The sequence below is a fragment of the Geotrypetes seraphini genome, chromosome 4, assembly GCF_902459505.1.
Source record: "Geotrypetes seraphini chromosome 4, aGeoSer1.1, whole genome shotgun sequence".
Taxonomy (NCBI): Eukaryota; Metazoa; Chordata; class Amphibia; order Gymnophiona; family Dermophiidae; genus Geotrypetes; species Geotrypetes seraphini.
The window spans coordinates 109331322-109354221 of record NC_047087.1 but is presented as its reverse complement, the minus strand read 5'-3'; the positions used below and the strand labels follow the sequence as shown (position 1 = coordinate 109354221).

Sequence of the window (22900 nt, the reverse complement as noted above, 5' to 3'; positions counted from 1 at the left end):
TGTGGAATATTCAATGGGGCATATACTTGAAACAAAACAACACCCAGGAACCATCCCCCTTATTACCTAAAGATGCAATGAATTTAAGACTGAACTGTGAGCCCTAGGAGACAGATTCTGAATGTATGGCTCAAAAAATTGCCAAAATAATCTTGTGGGGGGATGTGGTTCTAGCTTCCAGAAGCATGAGCATATGAAGAGTTGCTCTCCAGTGCCAAGAGGACAGTGGGGATTCCTCAAGCCAGTTCTGCAATATGCATATCTGACTTACAACAACCACCTTACGATAAATCAGTCCCCATACTCCCTTTATTATCATTTCCCCCCCCCCCCCCATTGGAGGAAAAATACAGTCTGGTAGGAGAGAGGTATAATTGTACAGATCAAAGTCCTCAAAAAGGAAAAAAACCTCCCTCCAAAAGGTATGAATGAGAGGTCATAATCAAAAGATGTGCCCTAAAATATTATATCCCTGTTTACATTTAAGACAAATATCAGTATTGTTTATCCTAAAATGATAGGCCTGCACTTTTGAAACATATGCTCGGGAGACCACCCTAAAGGCACTTTCTCAATAATATACACTGGAAGTTGTTGCACTTATTAAATTGAAAGCTCACTCAACCCTATCGGATTCAGCCGGAGATCCCAAGTCATGCTCCCATCTGACAGCATAGAGATTATAACTTCATCTTCGAGACAAAGTCCATAATATTTTATGGTAATATGATACGGAGGACACCAATCCTCCGCAGGTGTGAACAAGTCCCCCAATTTGCATCCCACTCCTACTATAAGGCCAGCTCTCTTTAAATACCCAATATAATATTTTAGCTGGAAATATGCATATTGGCCATTATTCTGGACCACTGAATTATCCATAAGGTCTTCAAATGACACTTATGCCACCCTCCTCATTCGCAAATGATAATACGTGTGCTAAATTGGAGTCAGCCCATCTAATAATAGAACTATTATCCAAGCACGGAAGGAAATCTAGGTTCCCCACAATAGGGAGCAAGTGCATAGGTGAATGCTCAATATTCCATAATTTCAACAGGGCCTTCCACAAAGCATGTATATAAGTAAGCAGAGAGTGTCCCTTCAAGTGTGGAGGCAATCTCAATCCATCTACCTATTGGAGGTAATGTAGATGAAAGAGTTGAAACAGGGAGCCTTCCATATCCCCTGGGGTGAAGGGCTCATCAGGACCTGAGATCAAAGGAGGCTCAAAATACTTTCAAATACCTTTTTTTTTTTTTTTTTTTTCTCAAATATATTTTATACTCTCAAATACCTTAACACATCATACTGAAATTAAACAGATGCCAAAGGCAGGACACAGATCACCATACTTTGTCACTTTATTCCTCTGGTTAATTGATCTGGCAACAAGGTGTCTGATGAGGCCTAGAGGGTGAAAGAGTCTTATGTTGAGCTGGATAATTACAAGTGAACTGAAACATTCATTTTGCTACTGGTGGATTTTGGAAACAAGACAACCAGCATTCAATTATGACATTTACAGCAAACAAGATAATTGAATTTAAGGAGATACAAAGAAAGAAGATTGCGATTTGAAACACTGAGAATTGAACATTTTATAGGACATTTATCTGAGTCGTCATAATTAGGAAGGGGACTCTAATTCTTTAGAAAAAAATAATGTTAAATAATAAGAGTATATTTTAATTATTTATAGAGTATGATGTAATGATTATGTATAAAGATTTGTTAAATAAATGAAAATATTTTCTATACAGCTTTTTTGAGTAAGTTAGCCCACCTTTGCCTCAGGTATAAACTTAAGTGACTTGCCCAACATCACAAGCAGCAGCATTGGAATTTGAACAGGACTTCCTTGTTATCAGCCCAGTGCTCTAACCACTGGGTTACTTCTCCATTTCTATAGATAAGGGAACATCTCTCTGTCTTTCCCCCCCCCCCCCATCAGCCCCTGACTCCTGCATAGAATATTATTTTAGCTTCATGTCAGTTTTGAAGATAGTAATAAAAAATTATTAAAAAATAATAGCTTTTTTTTCTTCTCTTAGGTGTCCTATCATGTGCCCATCTTGGAGGAGATTCTCAGATGCTACAATTGAAGCACTGGAGGGCTTTGCTTTTATATGGAATTTGATGCTAAAAGTCAACAGTTCACTATAAAGCAGAGCAGTCACTTTGTATAACCAATCATCCTTTGATTATTTTGGAGCTTAACGAAATATATTTTTATTATTTCTGTGCCTTCTTTGGTGTATGGGAAGCCTCCTTTTTTTATCCCTGTGATCTTTCAATTCTAGATCTTTCTGAACAAATGTATTACATCTTCATGCAGAAAAAATATAATATTCCACCAATACAGAGTTTTTTTTTAAACTAGCCTGGATTAATTGCTCCTACTTTTGAACTTTGATTTAGTTCAAAAGATGCTTTTAACTGGTTGGTGGATGAGAGCAAGATGGCGGCACTGACTGATGTGTAAGAGGGAGCTCTGATCGGTCCTGATACCACCAAGAGAAATCATGATTAAATGGAGAGGGAAGCTGTGCTCCTACCCGGCCGAACTAGCTGAGAAAATACCTCCAATTACCAAAGCCTTTTATGTAAACTCAGGGAGTCTGATAATAAAACCAACACAAGATCAGGAGGAGGGAGCCAGTTTTGATCTTACTGGCTTCCTCGAAGACTCTAGATCAGTAGTGACTAAGTCAACCCTCATTAAAACATTTGCTTTAGAATACGATAAAGATGTGAAATTTCTGGGTCATTCTGTGATGACTTTTCCTAACCTTTGTAGGCCTACACAACTAAGAAAAGCTTTCTTAGCTTTTAAAACTCAGGTTTTAGACCTCAGAGATGTGTTATTTGCAATTTCCATGTAAATGTATTAAGTGGTTGGAGAGAACTTATCTATTTCTTAACCCAGAGCATTTAAAGAATTTCCTGGAAGCTAGGCAACTTACAATCCCTATAGCTGTATCCATTCCTTCAGAGGGCAATGTAAATATTGCGAAAGTAAATTGAACTCCATTTAATCCATCAGGAAAATCTTTAGATTTTTATAAAATAATTTTCTTTATTTTCCCCTGAATTTCTGTAATCTTGCTCCTGTTCCTTATAATTTCCTAAATATGGGAGTTTACTTAGAGATATGTATTTTGTTAGGTGGTCTATATATTCTTTTGTGTTGTTTCTTATTGTAACTATTTTCTTCAACAAGTGTAAGCTTATAATATTGAAAAATTGCAAATAAAAAAATAATAAAAAAAGACGCTTTTAACTGCACTATACTTCTTTTGACAGATGTATATATCAGTTTTTGTCTAGCATATAAACAAACAGGATTTGAAACTGCTCAAAAGGTATTGCTAATTTCTGAGATCTTGCAGTTTCCTTGTACTCATCAGTGCATCCATCCAAATTGAAAATGGAGCTGGAATTTAGAATTGGAAGCTTCCATTTGCCTGTTTTATATTCCCTTCCAGTTCATCTGGCCCAGTCACTACAGTGAGAGTCTTCTGCTAAGGCCTTTTGATAGGGCTCTGTCTAGAACAGTGATTTTCAACCTTTTTACACCTGTGGACTGGCAGAAATAAAATAATTCTTTTGTGGACAGGCAAACTACTTAGACTGAAATTTAAAAAACACATTTCTACCCTGTCTCCGCGAGCTCAGTCCCTGCAAACCATCTGATCCCATCCGCACAAGCCTCAGTTATGATTTTATATTGAACGTATTTTATTAAAGTATAAAAAGAAACAATATTCTGTACAATTGTCATTTTATAAATACAAATATACAGAGCAAGGATCAACAAAACCCCTGTCTCCCCTCCCCACCCCCTTCAAGAAAACTGAACAAGCCAAATTATTACAGAATGCTACACAGAAATATGCTAACAATACTGCAGTCACACATGACAGGAATAGTGTTAGGGGAGTGCCCCATGGTCAGAGAGTGTCCTAAGCCAGCTGGAAGCTAAAGAAGCACTGTCTGGGCTTTGCAGTCCCCAGGTGTGTCTCTAGCAGGATATATTTCAAATCTTATATATTCTTATAACAAAATAGAAATAAAATTATTTTTTTCTACCTTTTGTAGTCTCTGGTTTCTGCTTTTATCTTCTTTTTACTATTTTCCTTCCAATGTCTGCCCTGTCTCTTCAATCCAGCATCTGCCCGCTCCATCCACTGTCTGCCCCTTCCAGAAACTGTCTGTCTCCCCCTGCCATCTCTCTTGTAGACCCCCCCCCCCTTTTGGTCTGGCATCCATCATCTTTCCTCTGCTCCCTCATGGTCTGGCATCTTTCTCCTTTCATCTCTCCCTCCCCCCTGTGGTTTTTAGCATCTCTCTCTTCTCATTTCCTCCGCTCAGATCTGTCTCCTTCCCCGTTCTCTGGCATCTCTCTCTTCCCCTCTCGTCTCTGGTCTGCCTTCTTTATTTTCTGCCTCCATCTAAATTAAATTCTTTCTTACTATGCAGTCCTAAGTTTCACTCTTTTCACTGTGTCTACCCACAGCATCCCACCCCTTTCCTTCACCCCTCCACTATCTCACTAACTCTATCTTCTTCCCCCATCCAGCATATGTCCTTTTTCTTTATCCCTCCTTCCATCCAGTATGTGTTCTCTTTCTCCACTTCCATTCAGCATTTGCTCTCCCTTCTCCCCATTTCCATCATCTCCCTCTTCTCTCTCCCCCTTCTCCCCACTTCCATCATCTATCCCCTTCTCTCAATCTCTCCATCCACCACAGGCCCATCTCTCTCCCTTCCTCTCACCTCTTTTTCTGATTTTGTGAACAAGATCGGTAACGCCCCCCCCCCCACCCCGGCGATGACACTCAAGATCGGCAACCGGCCTCCTTCTCCCCAGGCATCAACAGCACTTCAGATTGGTAACGCGGTGCTCAGTCCAAAGCTTCCCTCTGACTCGAACTGCCTGGGCGGAAACAGGAAGCTGAGTCAGGGAAGCTTTGGGCTGAGCACTGCGTTGCCGTTCTGAAGTGCTGTTGATGCTGGGGGAAGAAGGAGGCCCGTTGCCGAACTTGAGTGCCGTCGTGGGAGGGGGGGAGGCCTGTTGCAGATCTTGAGTGCCAGGGGGGGCTGTTGCCGAACTTGAATTGCGTTGCGGGGGACCTGCCGATGCCGCTCATCGCTGTTGCAGCCCAGACGCTGTCGATGGCCCCAATCAGATCTTGCCGGCCATGTGCGGACTGGCAGGAATTTTCTGCGGACCGGCGGTTGAAGAACAGTGGTCTAGAACACTGTAAACATGGGACCTAAGAGAGGGAGAGGAGGCAAACAAACAACTACCATCCCTCACCTATAAGCTTTCTCTTTGATAATGTTGCATGAATCAAAATCATTGATTGGGCTGTTGCTCCTTTGTGGGTCAATCATTTGTTATCTGCACTGCACAATGGCTGGAATTTCTTTCCTTCAAAGAACTGAATATTGGCTGTGCAACATCCTAGAACCATGGAGAAGAGGAACCTAATCTGAGAGTTGAAAAGTGGTCTTCATTTTACTTCCACTGAACCAAACATTGTTGGAAACTATCTGTAAACCATTTTCCCTGTCTAATACTAATTGATGATTATACAATAAGGGGCTCATAATAAAAGAAATCAAACGTCTAAAAGTGGCCTAAATGGGTACTTGGACGATCAAAAAGCCTGATCGTCCAAGTACCCATAATCAAAGCTGGTTTTAGATGTATCTAAAACCAGCTTAGGCCTTTCCCTTGCCTCTAAATGCATAGAGCGAAAAGAGCTGTTTTTAGAGGGGGGAAAGGGCGGGCGAGAGGTGGGCCGACCTACACCTAGGCATACAGCAAGTATAACCAAAACATTTGACAGGTTGCCTAGTCGGCACTTATACGTTTTGACTTAGACTAAGTCAAAACAGGTATAAGTGCCGAAAAGGGGCCGCTGAGCTGATCGCTGCAGCTCAGCGGCCCCAGTAACCTGCCTACGCCCTACTGCAATGTTCGCTGCAGGAGAGATGGCTCATCTCTCCTGCCACAATGGTGATCGCCCACCCCCCTCTGAACTGCCACACTTCGGGGTGAGCATCGTGGCAGGGCATCTCCCCTGCCGGCGATCCTCATCCCGACGGTGTTCTGGGGAAGAAACAGGTACTACAGAAAAGATGGATTACACCTCACCAAGGAAGGAGCAAGAGTATTGGCAGGCAACATGAGGAGGGCTATTGACAGGGCTTTAAACTAAAGGTCAGGGGAAAGCCGACAGTCAACCACCAGTTGATTGCCCGGGTGACAGAATGCCCCAAGGAGGGATCCACAGACAGCTGCCCAGACATAGGGGGTGAAAACCACGGAACAAGTGAGGGAGACAACATAGGAACACATACAGATACCGTGAAAGACAAAGTGGAGGCTGCAGAACTTGGAAAGTCCAAGAAGGGACCACAAAGGGAACTTAAATGTATGTATACGAATGCTAGAAGCTTGAGAAACAAAATGGGAGAGCTAGAGATAATAGCAAGACGTGACGAACTAGAAATCATTGGCATAACAGAAACATGGTGGAATGATGAAAATGAATGAGATACAGTACTACAGGGCTACAAGCTACACAGAAGATATAGAACAGGACAGAAAGGGGGAGGTATTACCCTATATGTTCAGGAAGGAATAGAATCTATCAGAGAGGTAAAGACAAAGGGGAAAGAAGCTGGAGTCCCTCTGGATCAAGATTCCTAGACGCAACGATGCAGACACAAAAATTGGCCTTTACTATCGCCCCCCCCCCCCCCCCCCAGGACAGACGGAGGAGACAGACTCGGAAATGATAGAGGAAATCAAACTAGGATGTAAGACAGGAAATGTAATGATCATGGGAGACTTCAACTTCCCGAGGATCGACTGGAACCTGGGAACCTCAAACTGTGGTAAGGAGACGAAGTTCCTGGAAATGATAGGGAATTGCTTCCTAGGACAAATGGTGGGAGAGCCGATGAGAGGAAACACCACCCTAGACTTGGTTCTAAATGGCATTACTGGTCAGACAGAAGAAGTAGAAGTCACTGTCCTGCTTGGGATGAGCGATCACAATGTGATCAACTTTAAACTAGACATCGAGAAAGGGAAACGTACCAAAACCTTAACCACGACTTTCAACTTTAAAAAGGAAGATATGATAGCATGAGAGCCATGGTAAAAAAAAACGGCTCAAGAAAAGGATGGATAAAATCAGAACGGTTGATCAGGCATGGTCCCTACTAAAAAATACTATCACACGAAAGCACAAAACCTCTACATTCCACAGATAACCAAAAGGCGGGAAAATAAAGGCAAAAGAGAACCGGCATGGCTTACTAGAGAGGTGAGGGAAGCCATAAAAGGAAAGAAGGACTCTTTTAAAGAATGGAAACGCATGAAAACAATCGAAGCTCGGAACAAACACAAGGATGAGCAGAAGAAATGTCACAAGGCGGTGAGGGATGCCAAAAAGGACTACGAGGAGAAAATAATGCAAGAGGCCAAGAACTTCAAGCCCTTCTTCATATACATAAAAGGAAAAAACCCCACAAAAGAGGCGGTGGGACCATTGGATGACCAGGGAAGAAAAGGGTGCATCAAGGAAGACAAATTGCTGACAAACTAAATTCCTTCTTTGCGTCTGTCTTTACACAGGAGGACAACCAGGTGAACAACCAGGTGGATAAAGGGGAATCTATAGACATCATTTACCTTGACTTCCAAAAAGCCTTCGACAAGGTACCACACGAGAGACTGCTTAAGAAGATATGGAACCACGGGGTGCAAGGGGAGGTCCACCGATGGATCAGAAACTGGCTGGCAAACAGGAAGCAGAGGGTTGGAGTAAAGGGCCATTACTCAGGCTGGAAAGGGGTCACGAGCGGAGTTCCACAGGGGTCGGTGCTAGGACCGCTCCTGTTCAATATTTACATAAACGACCTAGAGGCGGGAACCAAGTGTGAGGTCATTAAATTTGCAGATGACACCAAACTATACAGCAGGGCTCAAACCAGGGAAGACTGCGAAGATCTCCAAAAGGATCTAACGCAGCTGGAAAAGTGGGCCGAAAAATGGCAAATGAGCTTCAACATAGGGAAATGCAAGGTCATGCACGTGGGGAAAAAGAACCCGATGTTCACATACAGAATGGGGGGAACACCGCTAGGGGTCAGTAACCTGGAGAGAGACCTGGGAGTGATGGTAGACGCAACACTGAAGGCATCGGCGCAGTGCGCCACAGCCTCAAAGAAAGCAAACAGAATGTTGGGTATCATTAAGAAGGGTATTACGACCAGGACGAAGGAAGTCATCATGCCGCTGTATCGTGCAATGGTGCGGCCGCATCTGGAGTACTGTGTCCAGTACTGGTTGCCGTACCTCAAGAAGGACATGGCGGTACTTGAGGGAGTACAGAGAAGAGCAACTAAACTGATAAAGGGAATGGAAAATCTCCCATATACCGACAGATTGAAGCAGTTGGGACTTTTCTCACTAGAAAAGCGGAGACTTAGAGGAGACATGATAGAAACCTTCAAGATCCTGAAGGGCATAGAAAAAGTAGACAGGGACAGATTTTTCAAATTAAGGGGCACCACAAGTACAAGGGGGCACTCGGAGAAATTGAAAGGGGACAGGTTTAGAACAAACGCTAGGAAGTTCTTTTTCACTCAGAGGGTGGTGGATGCATGGAACGCGCTTCCAGAGGCTGTTGTAGACAACAAAACATTAAATGGTTTCAAAGAAGGTTTGGATAGATTCCTAGAAGAAAAAGGGATTGAAGGGTATAGATAGGTATAGACCACTACTCAGGCGATGGGCCTGATGGGCCACCGCGGGAGCGGACGCTGGGCAGGATGGACCTATGGTCTGACTCAGCGGAGGCAACTTCTTATGTTCTTATGACACCACAACAATACCAGAAGTAGTGAAAGTGTTCAAAGGAGTAATAGAGGACAGCCTCACCACAGTAGAAGTGGACTTGGACCAGATATACTACCAGATTGACCAACTTAAAGGTGACAAATCCTCTGGGCCTGATGGAATTCACCTGAGAGTCTTAAAAGAACTGAAGGTTGAAATCGGAGAGCTATTGCAAAAACTTGCCAACCTGTCAACTAGAACTGGTCAGATACTGGACGATTGGAAGATAGCAAACATCACACCAATTTTCAAAAAAAGGATCAAGAGGAGAACTGGGCAACTACAGACCTGTGAGTCTTACGTCTGTCCCTGGAAAGATGGTTGAAGCACTGATTTAAAGATAGCATAGTCCGGCACATGGACACACATGACCTGATGGATGCCAGTCAACACGGCTTCAGGGATGGGAAATCATGTTTGACAAATTTACTTCAATTTTTTGAAACATGAACAAATTGATAATGGAGAACCAGTGGACATAATATACTTGGACTTCCAAAAAGCATTCGACAAAGTCCCACATGAAAGACTTCTCAGGAAACTACAAAGCCATGGAATAGAGGAAGATATACTAAGATGGATAGGCAAATGGCTGGAGAACAGAAAGCAAAGAGTGGGCATAAATGGGAAGTTCTCAGACTGGGAGAAAATGACTAGCGGTGTGCCCCAGGGCTTGGTACTTGGGCCCATCTTATTTAATATTTTCATAAATGACCTAGAAGAAGGAACATCCAGTGGGATCATCAAGTTTGCTGACAACACAAAGCTATGCTGGGCAATCAGATCGCAGAAGGATAGCGATGTACTCCAGAGTGACTTGTGTCAGTTAGAGAAATGGCAGATGAAGTTTAATGGAAAAGTGCAAAGTGATGCATTTAGGCAATAAGAACAAGGAATATGAGTATAGAATGTTAGGTACAACTCTGGGAAAGAGCGAACAAGAAAAGGACCTGGGTGTACTGATAGATATGACCCTGAAGCCATCGGCACAATGTGTGGCGGCGGCAAAGAAAGCAAATAGAATGTTAGGCATGATAAAGAAAGGAATCACGAGTAGATCGGAGAAAGTTATAATGCTGCTTTATAGGGCAATGGTCGCACCACACTTGGAATACTGTGTTCAACATTGGTCTCCCAACCTAAAGAAGGATATAAAACTGCTGGAGAGGGTGCAGAAACGAGCAACAAAGCTAATAAATGGTATGGAGAACTTGGAATATGATGAACGACTTAAGAAACTGGGACTGTTCTCCCTTGAGAAGAGGAGACTGCGAGGGGATATGATTGAGACTTTCAAAATATTGAAAGGCATCGACAAAATAGAGCAGGGAAAAAAATTATTTACAATGTCCAATGTGACACAGACAAGAGGACATGGACTGAAGCTAAGGGGGGGACAAGTCCAGGACAAATGTCAGGAAGTTCTGCTTCACGCAGCGAGTGGTGGACACCTGGAATGCTCTCCCAGAGGAGATTTTTGCAGAATATATCGTTCTAGGATTCAAAAGCAAATTAGATGCACATCTCCTTACGAGAGGCATAGAGGAATATGGGTGACTAAAACTACATCAGGTGTACACCAGACTGGGCCCCGCGTGTGCGGATCACCGGACTCGATGTACCGTAGGTCTGATCCAGATGAGGAAAAAGCAAATGTGCTAAATAAATACTTCTGTTCTGTGTTCACAGAAGAAAATCCTGGAGAAGGACCGAGATTGTCTGGCATAGTTACACGAGAAAATGGAGTAGATTCTGCGCCATTCATGAAGGAGAGTGTTTTTGAGCAACTTGAAAAACTGAAGGTGGACAAAGCGATGGGACCAGACGGGATCCATCCCAGGATACTAAGGGAGCTCAGAGAGGTTCTGGCGAGTCCTATTAAAGACTTGTTCAACAAATCTCTGGAGACGGGAGTGATTCCTGGGGATTGGAGGAGAGCGGATGTGGTCCCTATTCATAAAAGTGGTCACATGGATGAAGCAGGAAACTACAGGCCGGTAAGCCTCACTTCAGTTATTGGAAAAATAATGGAAGTGTTGCAGAAAGAAAGGATAGTGTACTTCCTTGAATCTAATGGGTTACAGGATCCGAGGCAATATGGCTTTACAAAAGGTAAATTGTGCCAAACGAACCTGATTGAATTTTTTGATTGGATGACCAGAGAGCTGGATCGAGGACATATGCTAGATGTAATTTACTTAGATTTCAGCAAAGCCTTTGATACAGTTCCTCATAGGAGGCTGTTGAACAAACATGAAGGGCTGAAGTTAGGACCCAAAGTGGTGAACTGGGTTAGAAACTGGCTGTCGGACAGACGCCAGAGGGTGGTGGTTAATGGAAGTCACTCGGAGGAAGGAAAGGTGAGTAGTGGAGTCCCTCAGGGTTCGGTGCTGGGGCCAATCCTGTTCAATATGTTTGTGAGTGATATTGCTGAAGGGTTAGAAGGAAAAGTGTGCCTTTTTGCAGATGATACCAAGATTTGTAACAGAGTAGACACTGAAGAGGGAGTGGAAAATATGAAAAAGGATCTGCAAAAGTTAGAAGAATGGTCTAATGCCTGGCAACTAAAATTCAATGCAAAGAAATGCAGAGTAATGCATTTGGGGATTAATAATGGGAAGGAACCGTATATGCTAGGAGGAGAGAACCTGATATGCACGGACGGGGAGAGGGACCTTGGGGTGATAGTGTCCGAAGATCTAAAGGTGATAAAACAGTGTGACAAGGCAGTGGCTGCTGCCAGAAGGATGCTGGACTGTATAAAGAGAGGCGTAGCCAGTAGAAGGAGGAAGGTGTTGATGCCCCTGTACAGGTCATTGGTAAGGCCCCACTTGGAGTATTGTGTTCAGTTTTGGAGACCGTATCTGGCGAAGGACGTAAGAAGATTTGAAGCGGTCCAGAGGAGGGCGACGAAAATGATAGGAGGCTTGTGCCATAAGACGTATGAGAAGAGACTGGAAGCCCTGAATATGTATACCCTAGAGGAAAGGAGAGACAGGGGAGATATGATTCAGACGTTCAAGGGTATTAACGTAGAACATAATCTTTTCCAGAGAAAGGAAAATGGTAAAACCAGAGGACATAATTTAAGGTTGAGGGGTGGTAGATTCAAAGATAATGTTAGGAAATTCTACTTTACAGAGAGGGTGGTGGATGCCTGGAATGTGGAGAGTAAAACTGTGACTGAGTTCAAAGAAGCGTGGGATGAACACAGAGGATCTAGAATCGGAAAATAATATTAAAAATTGAACTAAGGCCAGTACTGGGCAGACTTGCACGGTCTGTGTCTGTATCTGGCCATTTGGTGGAGGATGGTCTGGGGAGGGCTTCAATGGCTGGGAGGGTGTGTCTGTATATGGCCATTTGGTGGAGGATGGGCTGGGGAGGGCTTCAATGGCTGGGAGGGTGTAGATGGGCTGGAGTAGTTTTAACGGAGATTTCGGCAGTAGGAACCCAAGCACAGTACCGGGTAGAGCTTTGGATTCTTGCCCAGAAATAGCTAAGAAGAAAAAATTAAAAAATTTTAATTGAATCAGGTTGGGCAGACTGGATGGCCATTCGGGTCTTTATCTGCCGTCATCTACTATGTTACTATATTATGTTCTTATGTCATACTATATTATGTTCTTATGTCATATTAATTGAAAAGTATTTTGAAACTGTAAGAGGTCCCAATTTTTCTGGACAGTGAAGTATGATAATTTCTTTTGAACATTTTGATTCTTGTGGGTTTTTGTTATTAGTATTGGGAAACAGATTGTGGTAACCTAACCTGAATAACCCATGAAATCTGAGATATAATACTTTCTATAATGTGACATTTTTCATAAACTGATATGGTGACTGCCATATGTTTTCTCCTATTGTCACAAGTTGAATGTCTTCAAAGTATTAATATGCATGTTGATCCTTAGTGTAGAAGGTGCAATTTTCCTCATAGCCAGAAGAGGGAGCCTCAGGCTTTAATTTGAAGAATTCATGGATTACTCAGGCTACCAAGTTTACAAAGGTATGTTTTATTTCTCTAAACAAAAAAAAGGAAAGAAGAACTAATTTACATGGTGACCTGGGCACAAAAAGGAGAAAGGAGCAAACAAACAAGCTAACAGAAAACCTGCTTCTCTTAATTCAGCTAGAGAAATTTCCTCTTTTACCTCAGCAGAATAAAATAATTTTAGGGTGCCTGGATTGAAACAGAGAACATGATGACAGATAAAGACCATACGCTTTAACTAGATTGCTTAGTTTCCCTAACAGCTCAGTTCTGTGATCCCTTATTGTTCCAGATACTGTCTTCATCTCAACTGGGAGTCTGTACTATGCATCCACCACATTTTCTGTAAAGCAAAATTTTCTTAGATTAGCCCTCTCTCCTACCCTTTGGAATAATATCCCATTCCACTAGTGGACAGAATGCTAAATTTTGAGGTTTGTGGGTACCCTTAAAATTTACTTTTCTTGGAAAGTATTTACACCTTCACAGCAAGATTGCCCCTTCACTCTCCTGTCTTTCATTTTCACTACTCTTCCCCATCCTTTGTATCCAATATTTCATTAATTGTAGTATTTTCTTTCACCTGGATTGATAAAATTATTCGTATTGTAACCTAGGCATCCTTTAGTTTCTATCTTCCCCTTCAACTCATGCTTCATTTGTACACTGCCTAGATAACTATTATTAATTGTGGTATATTAAATAAAACTGAGCTATGAACTGTGAGATAATATAAAATACAACATACCACTGTCCTCAAATACACAAACATCACAGATCAAGGCTGACAATGAATTAATGGCTCATTAAGGCTTGTTGAAATAGACACACTTTCAACTATTCTATGACATCAAGAACATTCTCAATTGTGTCTGTGGCTGAAAAGGCACAGATTCTCATCTCAGCCAGATGAAATTGTCAAACAGGGATTATTCATCTTACAGAAGCCCTAACCATGTAAGGAGCATGTTGGTCTATAAATATGAAAAATTGTATTTAAATACTGAGGTGCATCCAGTGGCATAGTAAGGATGGGATGGAGGGTGGACCACTCCGGGCACCATCTTCATGGGAGGGGGGACTAGCGCCTCTCCTCTAACCACCCCCTCCTGCATACCTCTTTAAACGTTCACTGGCATGAGCAGCATCTTCCACTTTCTGCTTGTTCTGAAGTTGGCTCCCTTCTAATGTCACTTCCTGGCTGAAGGACCAGGACATGATGTCAGAAGGGAGCTGAGGCAGGGACAAGCAGTGGGTGAAAGGTATTGCTCATGCCAGCGAACATTTCAAGAAGTATGCGGGAGGCATGGAAGAGTGAAGGGGGTGCATGGTGTGGTGACGCCAGGTACCACCACCCCGGGTGCCAACCTCCCTCACTACGCCATTGGGTGCATAAATTAGCCCGAGAGCGAGTCTTGATGGGTGCAAGTAACACGGGGCTGGAAGGTTCTCGTGGCGACCCATTGGGATTGGCTCTGGGAGGGTTAGGAGGAGGGGCAGGTGAGCGGATAGTCGGCATGATTGGGTAAGTGCTGTCCCTCCGTGCTTGGGAGTTGGGGATTTGTGGGGAATAGGTTGCGGGGCGGGATTAGTAATTTTGTATAACATGCAGCCACAGAGGTCAGGGCTTGCCTGGTCCTCAGCGTCAAGGTTTTTCCCACCCTCCCTCCCGGGTTGGTTCCCAGGTTGGGAGCTCAAGAGTCGCAGGCGGGGTTAGAGCTACCAAAAGCCAGGGCTCATCTGGAGATGAGCGGCAGAAGGGAAGCTGGTTCGGAAGCGGGTCTCAGATGGGCTGGTGACCCGGCTGATGGGGCAGGGCGGCACCTGCCACCCCCCTGATCCTTGCTGACAGGGGCGGGGTCACTGGGCCAAAAAAAGCTGTTTTTGGTTACTGTGTGGTAGCTTGATGGTTGTACAATTAGTTATTTGTTGTTATAATAAACAGAGCTGCGACTCGTTTTTTCCAAAACTGTTGTTATGTGATTTATTCAAAGGGATATATATAGGATGGGGGTCTGGGGGTGGGGGGATAGGAGACCGAGAGGCCTTTCCAGATCCAGTTGTTACATCATTCTGTGTTGATAAATGTCTTCAATCTCTTTCCAACAAAAATTAAGTTCACTGTATGACTGGCTTTATGAGTCAGTCCCTCAACCAACTGTGTAATTCCCAAGGGTGTCAAAGACAAAAGAAAATCCTTATAGGCTTCTGATAGAATCAAATCTATGTGTGCATTAAAATCACCTACAATAATGGTAGTATCTAAACTGATTTTGGAGGCTACAAAAGATTCAATAAGATAAGAACAAGCTAAACAAGCAAACTAAACTTTTGTTGATAATATCCAGGGTTGTTTCAAGAGACTATGTCTAACTTTTGCATTGGCACCCTCCTCCCACACCCACAATATGGTATCTCTCTCCTTCCCCCCCTACCATCTGTAATCTAGTATCTCCCCTTCTTTGAAGCCTCCCCCTCTTGCTGGATCAGACGAGATACTGGCTCAGGGCACTGATGATAAAGGGTACAAAAATCCCAGTCTAGCGTCTATTCATCTAGAAGTTTGAGGATAGACTAAACTGGGATTTTATACCCTTTATTACCAGCATCCTGGGCCAGGGTCCAACCTGGTCTATAGGTTGAGTCGGCCCTGATAATAGCCAATTTCAGATATTGTGTTTATAATCTAAACCCCTCCATTACAAAGCTGTGCTGGCATTTTTAGCACCGGCCGCTGTGACAACAGCTCCAATGCTCATAGAATTTCTATGAGTGCGCTGTTACCACGGTGACCAACGCTATAAGTGCTTGCATGGCTTTGTAAAGGAAGGTTAGTCCCCTGGGTAAAACGCCAGGTCCGGATGGATTTTGGAGTGAGTTCTATAAACTATTGGTGGACGAGATAGTAACACTCAGATTATAAACCTCAGCCAACACCGGTGCTAAGGGCTTTCTTCCTCGATACTTGAACTTAGCGCATATTATTGTCCTTCTGAGACCTGGTAAAGACCCTCATTTACCTGAATCATATAGGCCTATCTCTCTGTTGAACTTTGAGGCAAAGCTCATGGCAAAAATTTTGGCTACACGTCTGGCGCGGGCGTTGCCCTTGGTGATTTCGGAATCTCAAGTGGGATTTGTGAGGGATCGACCGGTGACTAAGAACATTCGACGTATCTTGTTGGCTCTGGAGCGTGCGGGAGCAGAGGGAACCCCCTCCCTGCTTATTAATTTTGACGCCGAGAAGGCCTTTGACAGAGTACATTGGGGTTATCTTTTTGCGGTGCTTTGGACGTATGGCCTGGGTCCTTTCTTTTTTGGTGCGATTCAGGCGTTATATAGTGACCCGGCTACGCTGCTCTACGTCAATGGGGCTTTTTCTAGTATTTTTAATATTCGGCGTGGCACTCGACAGGGATGCCCCTTGTCGCCGCTCTTGTTCGTGCTTTCTTTAGACCCCCTGCTTCGTGAGCTCCAGGCTAATGTGGATGTTCGCGGCTTGGCACTAGGTGATTCTCACTTTAAACTTGCAGCATTTGCAGATGATCTCCTGGTGTTTTTAATGGACCCCCAGCACTCCTTGCCCGCATTGTTGGAGAGCTTGCGGGAATATGGAGATTTCTCAGGCTTTGCTCTAAATGTATCAAAGTCAGAGGTTTTGGCTTCTTCGGACCAACTTCGGCAGCATTGGGGGGGGGGCAGCTTTCCGTTGCGCTGGGCAGACTCCTCATTTTGCTACCTGGGGATCTGGCTGACTATGAATCTTCCCCGACTGTATCGACTTAATATCGAAAAACTTCTCGCAGACACTAAATTGCTGTTAGTCAAATGATAAGATCTGCCACTTTCCCTGTTAGGTAGAATACACTTATTTCGTATGGTCGTAATCCCGAAATGGCTCTGCGTTCTCCAGACTCTCCCCCTCTCTTTGTTGCAGAGAGATGTTAAGACCTTGGCTTCCTTGTTATCCCGGTTCTGTTGGGGGGGGGGGGGGCGGAGGCCCAAAATGCGCTGGTCTTTGTTAGTTGGACTGACTACCAGGGGCGGTTTTGGGGTGCCTGACATCCGGGTTTATAATCAGGCTTGCTTATTACGTCATGTCAGTGATTGGGTGTTGGGCACCTCTTTTTATACTGATATTTCCCTGGAGCGGGATTATTTTTATCCTCTTCATCTTTTGTATCTTCTTCATGCCCCTCTATCCAAATTGCCGAGTCCCTGTAAACGGAGTATTCTTTTCCGCTCTTTGTGGATAGTGTGGCACCAGACTCTTAGGTTGTGGAATCAGGATTCCCATGTTAGTATACTCTTGCCTTTGGTTGGGAACTTAGCTTTCCCTCCGGGGGTGGGCCCGTCAATTTTTGGTCGCTGGCGGGCTGGGGGAGTGGAGCAGTTACGGTGCAGGCTGATGGGACGGTTTCTTGTGATGCTTTGGAGAGGAAGGGGGTTCCGGGGCTTGGCCTTCCTTTTGCTTATTATCAACTCAGGCATTATGTGGGCTCTCTCCCGGGGGCTCCCTGGGCGGGGACTTTGGGATCTATCTCTGTGCTTTTTTGACAGCTGAACAAGACACTAGGGTCTCGATTTCATATTTTCATAGCCAGATTATGGCCCTTCGCCCGCCTAGGGTTTTTCCCGGGGTTTTGGACGCTTGGCAGCGTGATTTGGGCAGGGACTTGGGGGGCACTTTTTTGTTAAGAGTACAGCTGGACTTCTATAGTGCTGAATTGCGAGAATGTCACTGTTGCACAGTCCTGCGGGCTTATGTTTCCCAAAGTCAGGCGTACTATATGGGCTGTACTGACACTCAACTCTGTGTCTGTTTTTCTGTGGAGGTTAACTCTTACTTTCATGGTATTTGGAGTTGTGCAGGGATTCAGGACTTTTGGAAGGCGCAGGCTTCCTTCTTACAGGACCTATTGTAGGTTCCCGTGCCTATCCTAGTGCTTCCTATGTTATTTGCTCATTTTTCTATCTTCTCTGTGTACACTTCTTCAGAAAAACTGTTTTTTAGGAAGTGTTTCATTTTGGGGAAGAAATGTATCTTATGTTGTTGGCTCTCTTCTGAGCCCCCTTCCTTTTGGCTTTGGAGGAATCGACTTCATGAACTTATGGTCTGGGAGGCCCGTTTGGCCTGTTCTTCTCGTCGCCGGAGCAGAGACTTTGTCAACACTTGAACTCCATACTTGAACATTTTGTCCCCTGCGAGTCGTAGCCATATCCTGAATAGACTCCAGATGTAATGGAATATCTCTATTTGACGTCTCTCCTCCCCCCGTTTGGGTGTTGTGGTATATTTTTCTTGGAGGGGGTGGGAGGGAAGGGGGGAGGGTGGGGTTCTGTCTGGGGGGGTTGGGTTATTGATCTGGATCATGGAGGACATCAGAGTCCAGTCCTCCGTGGTAGTTGGTTGTTATTGTAAACCTTGTTTTCTTCTATGGTTATACCTGCTATTGTCATTGCTCAATAAAAAGATTTAAACAAAAAAATTATTTATATTTTGAAAATTTATACAAGCACATACAAACGTGTTCAGGAAAACTTCCCCCCATCTTTTTCCTTTATAGTGGTATATGCAAGAGTGAAGATTTTTCTTTTTCTTATCTCTCAGTGAGAGATTTTTCTTGACTAATTATGCGCTCTCTTTTTCCTGAACATGTTTTATATAAATTTTCAAAATATAAATAAAGAATAAAAAAATTAATGATAAATTAAGAGATTTTCAAAAAAATCATAAGTGCGCTATCCCCTTTTATTAGATCAACTATCAATTTCTCAGTAATAAGTAGGAGGCAGTTCTAATTTGCAAGGACAAAATCTGATTCTAGTATCCAAGATTGGTTGCACTTACCATATCAACTTTTGCTTCTAAAACCAAATTATGAATTACTATTGTCCTGTTTTATTTTATTTTATTGTATGTATGTATTTATTACTTTTTTGAAGAAATTCAGCCAAGGTGGTTTACATAGACAGTCTCCGCAGAAAAAATATTCAAATAATTGTAAGTAGCAAACTGTTCTATAATATGTACTATGTTGACACAATGCACAACAAAATATCTTAATAGATAGCATAGGGTGTAAGAGAAGGTGAAACATATCGACAGACAAGGTAGAGTAAAAGGAGTTAGATAAAAAATAAGAGGACTAAAAGAAAGTTACACATGAAGTCCATACTGATCAAACACTAATTACAACTAATCTCTAGGGTTCCATTTACAAAGCTGTGGTAGAGATTTCTACTGTGGGCCGGTGAAATAGAATTCTTATGAGCATCAGAGAATTTATGAGCATCAGAAAATTACCTTGCTGGCTCTTGGTAGGAACCTCTACCGCAGCTTTGTAAAAGCCAGCGCTAATTTGTAAACCTACTAATTTTCCCAAACTAGCATATGATGCAATTTTTACAGGTGTCATAGCTCTCAACAATGAACTCTTACTCCAATTCATTTTAAAACATTGATATAGGTTCCCATACATTCACCTTCCATATCTAACCATAAACAATAATTATTAAAATATAAAGGGGGTTCTTTGTCCTTTTACCAAAGATTTTCCGTTAATGAGCCTTAATGCAGGATTTTTCTGTACATTTAACTATAAATCTAACTTGGCACTTTTAAACAATTTTTCCCTTTTTATTATGTAGATAACATAAGAACATAAGAGATGCCGCTGCTGGGTCAGACCAGTGGTCCATCGAGCCCAGCAGTCCGCTCATGTGGCAGCCCTTTTGGTCAAAGACCAGTGCCCTAACTGAGATAGCCTTACCAGCGTAGGAACTTGTCTAACTTTGTCTTGAATCCCTGGAGATTGTTTTCCCCTATGATAGCCTCCGGGAGAGCGTTCCAGTTTTCCACCACTCTGGGTGAAGAAGAACTTCCTTACGTTTGTACGGAATCTATCCCCTTTCAACTTTAAAGAGTGCCCTCTTGTTCTCCCTACCTTGGAGAGGGTGAACAACCTGTTCTTATCTACTAAGTCTATCCCCTTCAGTATCTTGAATGTTTCGATCAAGTCCCCTCTCAATCACCTCTGTTCTAGGGAGAAGAGGCCCAGTTTCTCTAATCTGTCACCGTGTGGATGTATAGAGCCATTCAGCAGTTTTGGAGGAGAATTAGACCAAAATAGGAAAAATATTTGAATTTAATTGCCCAATCTGCCCTTGTATTTATTATTTGGAAAGTATAGATAAGATAGTGGTAGGGTTTCTATTTTGGTCAAGAAAAACTGGGCTAATGTGCTTTGAATAGGGGAATTCGTGCTTGCGGGGTTTGTGAGTGAGCAATCTGTTAGTTTCATGAGCAGTCTGAAGAGTTTCTTGTGGTCTGGTTTGTCAGTTCCTATCAGCTCTGACTATTGTTTTTGTTTGTGCTGTTTGATGTAAGAGTTATATTGTGCATAGTTGGTTTTTTTCCTCCACGTCTATTTAAGCTGTTGATCACCTGATTTTCTCCAGGCTCGTTCTCGTTGTCTGTATTTTCTTTTCATTTTGTTCAGTACTGGTATGAGCCAGAGTTTTTTTTTGTCCTCTCCTAAATAATTTATTTTCAGTTAATAGCGCTATGGTATTTAGTGTATGCTCAATGGATTTCAGTCACTCTGTGCAGTTTATGTCAGGGTTCTGATCTGGTGATTGTAGTGTCGCAGTGGTTCTATCCCAGAACTTCTGGGTATCTATCTTTCCTTGCATTTTGATTGTTGTTCTCTTTGGATTAGGGTTTGGGTGGTGGGGATGCAGTGGAGGGTGAAATTGCATAGATAGTGATCTGTCCAGACTGAGGTTGACCATCGATGAATGATAATAGGTTTGGTTCATTTGCTATGATCATATCTAGTGCACAGTCCTTTTCATGGTTTGGGCTCGTTGTGTATAAAAAGGAGAAATTGTCCAGGAATTTTCTGAGGTCATGTGTGCTTTCTTCTAAATTGTTTTTGAGTGGTAAGTTGAGGTCTCCTAATATTATCAGGGAGGTGTATGATAGAGTAGTGTTGATTATAAATTTGTATACTTTGGTGGCCAATTTAAACCAGGAACCAAGGGGTCTATAGCAGAGTGTCATGCCTAGGGGCTGTTGTGTGGGGTCATGTTATAATTGGCAGAGTAGGATTTCTATATAGGGGTCACATAAGCAGTTGATTTTCTTTATTTCCTGGGAATTTTTGTAAATAATAGCTAAGCCCCCTCCTTTTTTCTTTTGTCTATTTAGTTGTATCATGTTATTGCCTGCAGGGCTTGTTTCCAGGATTAGGGGATCAGACTTGTCCTTTAGTCATGTTTCTGCAAGGAAGGCAATTCCAGGTTCTGATTCTGCTATCATATCTCTAATTAGGGTGGTTTTGTTACATATACCATTGCATTTACATAGCAGCTTGGTAATGGTGGTTGGTGTTTCTTGGATCTTTCATATTTGATGGGTTTCAGTGCTCTATGTGTGCTTTTGTTTGGCTTTCTGTGCCTAATCTTCCTCGTGTGTGGGAGGGGCCTTAGGCATCTGAGCCAATCAGGTCTTTAGGCCCTTACCCGTGCATCAGTTGATGCACCGAGGAGGGGAAGGCCCATTATCATTTCAATGTTTCATAGGGTTCTTTTATTTGAACTTGCCTGGATGGGATCTGCGTTGTGGTGCTTAATTAGTTACAGTTCTAGAAAATTTGTCCCCAATATTTAGCTCATGGTGGTCAATGTTTTTTAAACGTCAGCCACCATGAGCTATTATAGCCAGATATTCAGTGCTGGACCATGCTCAGAGAGTGATGCTGTGTATCCAGGTATAATGTGAACGCCAGGATTTATCCAGGTATTGGCAATACTCAGACCAGTATCCAGATAATTACCCAAATAAAGTTCAGACAGCTTTTAGGCTGTCCTAAGAGTATTCGTATAATTACCCAGTTAGTGAACTGAAAATTGCTGCTAACCTGGTAACTCCTAGCTCTGCCCCACCCTGCCACTATTCAGAGAGAGCCACTATCCAGATATCTACCCCTTAATGTTTTGTTATTGCTATCAATTGGGTTTTTTTTACCTGCGCTAGCAGAAGAGCTTCAGATTATGTTGTCTCACTTTCATGCACTGTTCGTGCTCCCTATTATGTTTGTGGTGGTTGGTTTTTTGGGGGAGGCTTGGCAGTTTTCTTCCATTCGCCTGGGCTTACAGCACAATCAAAACAGATTTTGGGATCCTGCGTCATGTACTTTCATTTGAAAGTACCTTGAGGTGTCTCTTTCCAAAATTACTAGTAATGAAGTTACTAAGTACAGTGGTACCTTGGATTACGAGCATAATCCATTCCAGGAGCATGCTCCTAATCCAAAATGCTCGTTTATCAAAGCGAGTTTCCCCATAGGAAATAATGGAAACTCGCTTTGATAGGTTCCCACCTTCCACTCCCCCCGAGGCCAGAAGCGCTGCTCCCCCCCCACGAGAACCGGCATTGCTCCCCCCCGAAGGCTCCCCACACGAACCGGCACCCCCCCGCCGCCATCGGGCACCCCCCCGCCGCGACCTGAGGTCCCCCCAACCCACCCGAACCCTCTTCTTACTTTGATGTAGCCTCCGCACCAGCACCGGCACCAGCATGTCCTGTGCTGGTGCCGGTGCCTGAAGATCTGCCTCCTGTGCTGGGCCTTGAGCATGTGCGCATGCTCAAGGCCTGAGAGTTCATGTTCGACGTGAACTTTCAGGCCTTGAGCATGCGTACATGCTCAAGGCCCAGCACAGGAGGCAGATCTTTAGGCACCAGCACAGGACATGCTGGTGCCGGTTTGGAGGCTACATCAAAGTAAGAAGAGGGTTTGGGTGGGTTGGGGGGACCTCAGATCACGGCGGGGGGGGGGGTGCCCGATGGTGGCGGCGGGGGGGTGCCGGATCGCGGGTGGGGGGGGGGGGGGGGCGCTCGCAAATCGAGGCACGCTCGGTTTGCAAGGCACCAAGTTTGCAAATGTTTTGCTCGTCTTGCAAAACACTCGCAAACCGGT

At 43.6% G+C, this 22900-nt stretch overlaps 1 protein-coding gene across 3 annotated transcripts in view; it reads left to right on the top strand.

The window, feature by feature from the left end:
* CREG1 (cellular repressor of E1A stimulated genes 1) overlaps positions 1-3288 on the top strand; it is a 35588-nt gene extending 32300 nt beyond the window's left edge. For all 3 annotated transcript variants that reach the window (XM_033941628.1, XM_033941626.1, XM_033941624.1), the window contains one exon: positions 2055-3288. In XM_033941628.1, coding sequence (XP_033797519.1) covers position 2055 — 1 coding nt within the window. In that variant the 3' untranslated portion in view covers positions 2056-3288. The remainder of the gene's footprint in view (positions 1-2054) is intronic.
* Positions 3289-22900: the final 19612 nt, after the last annotated feature.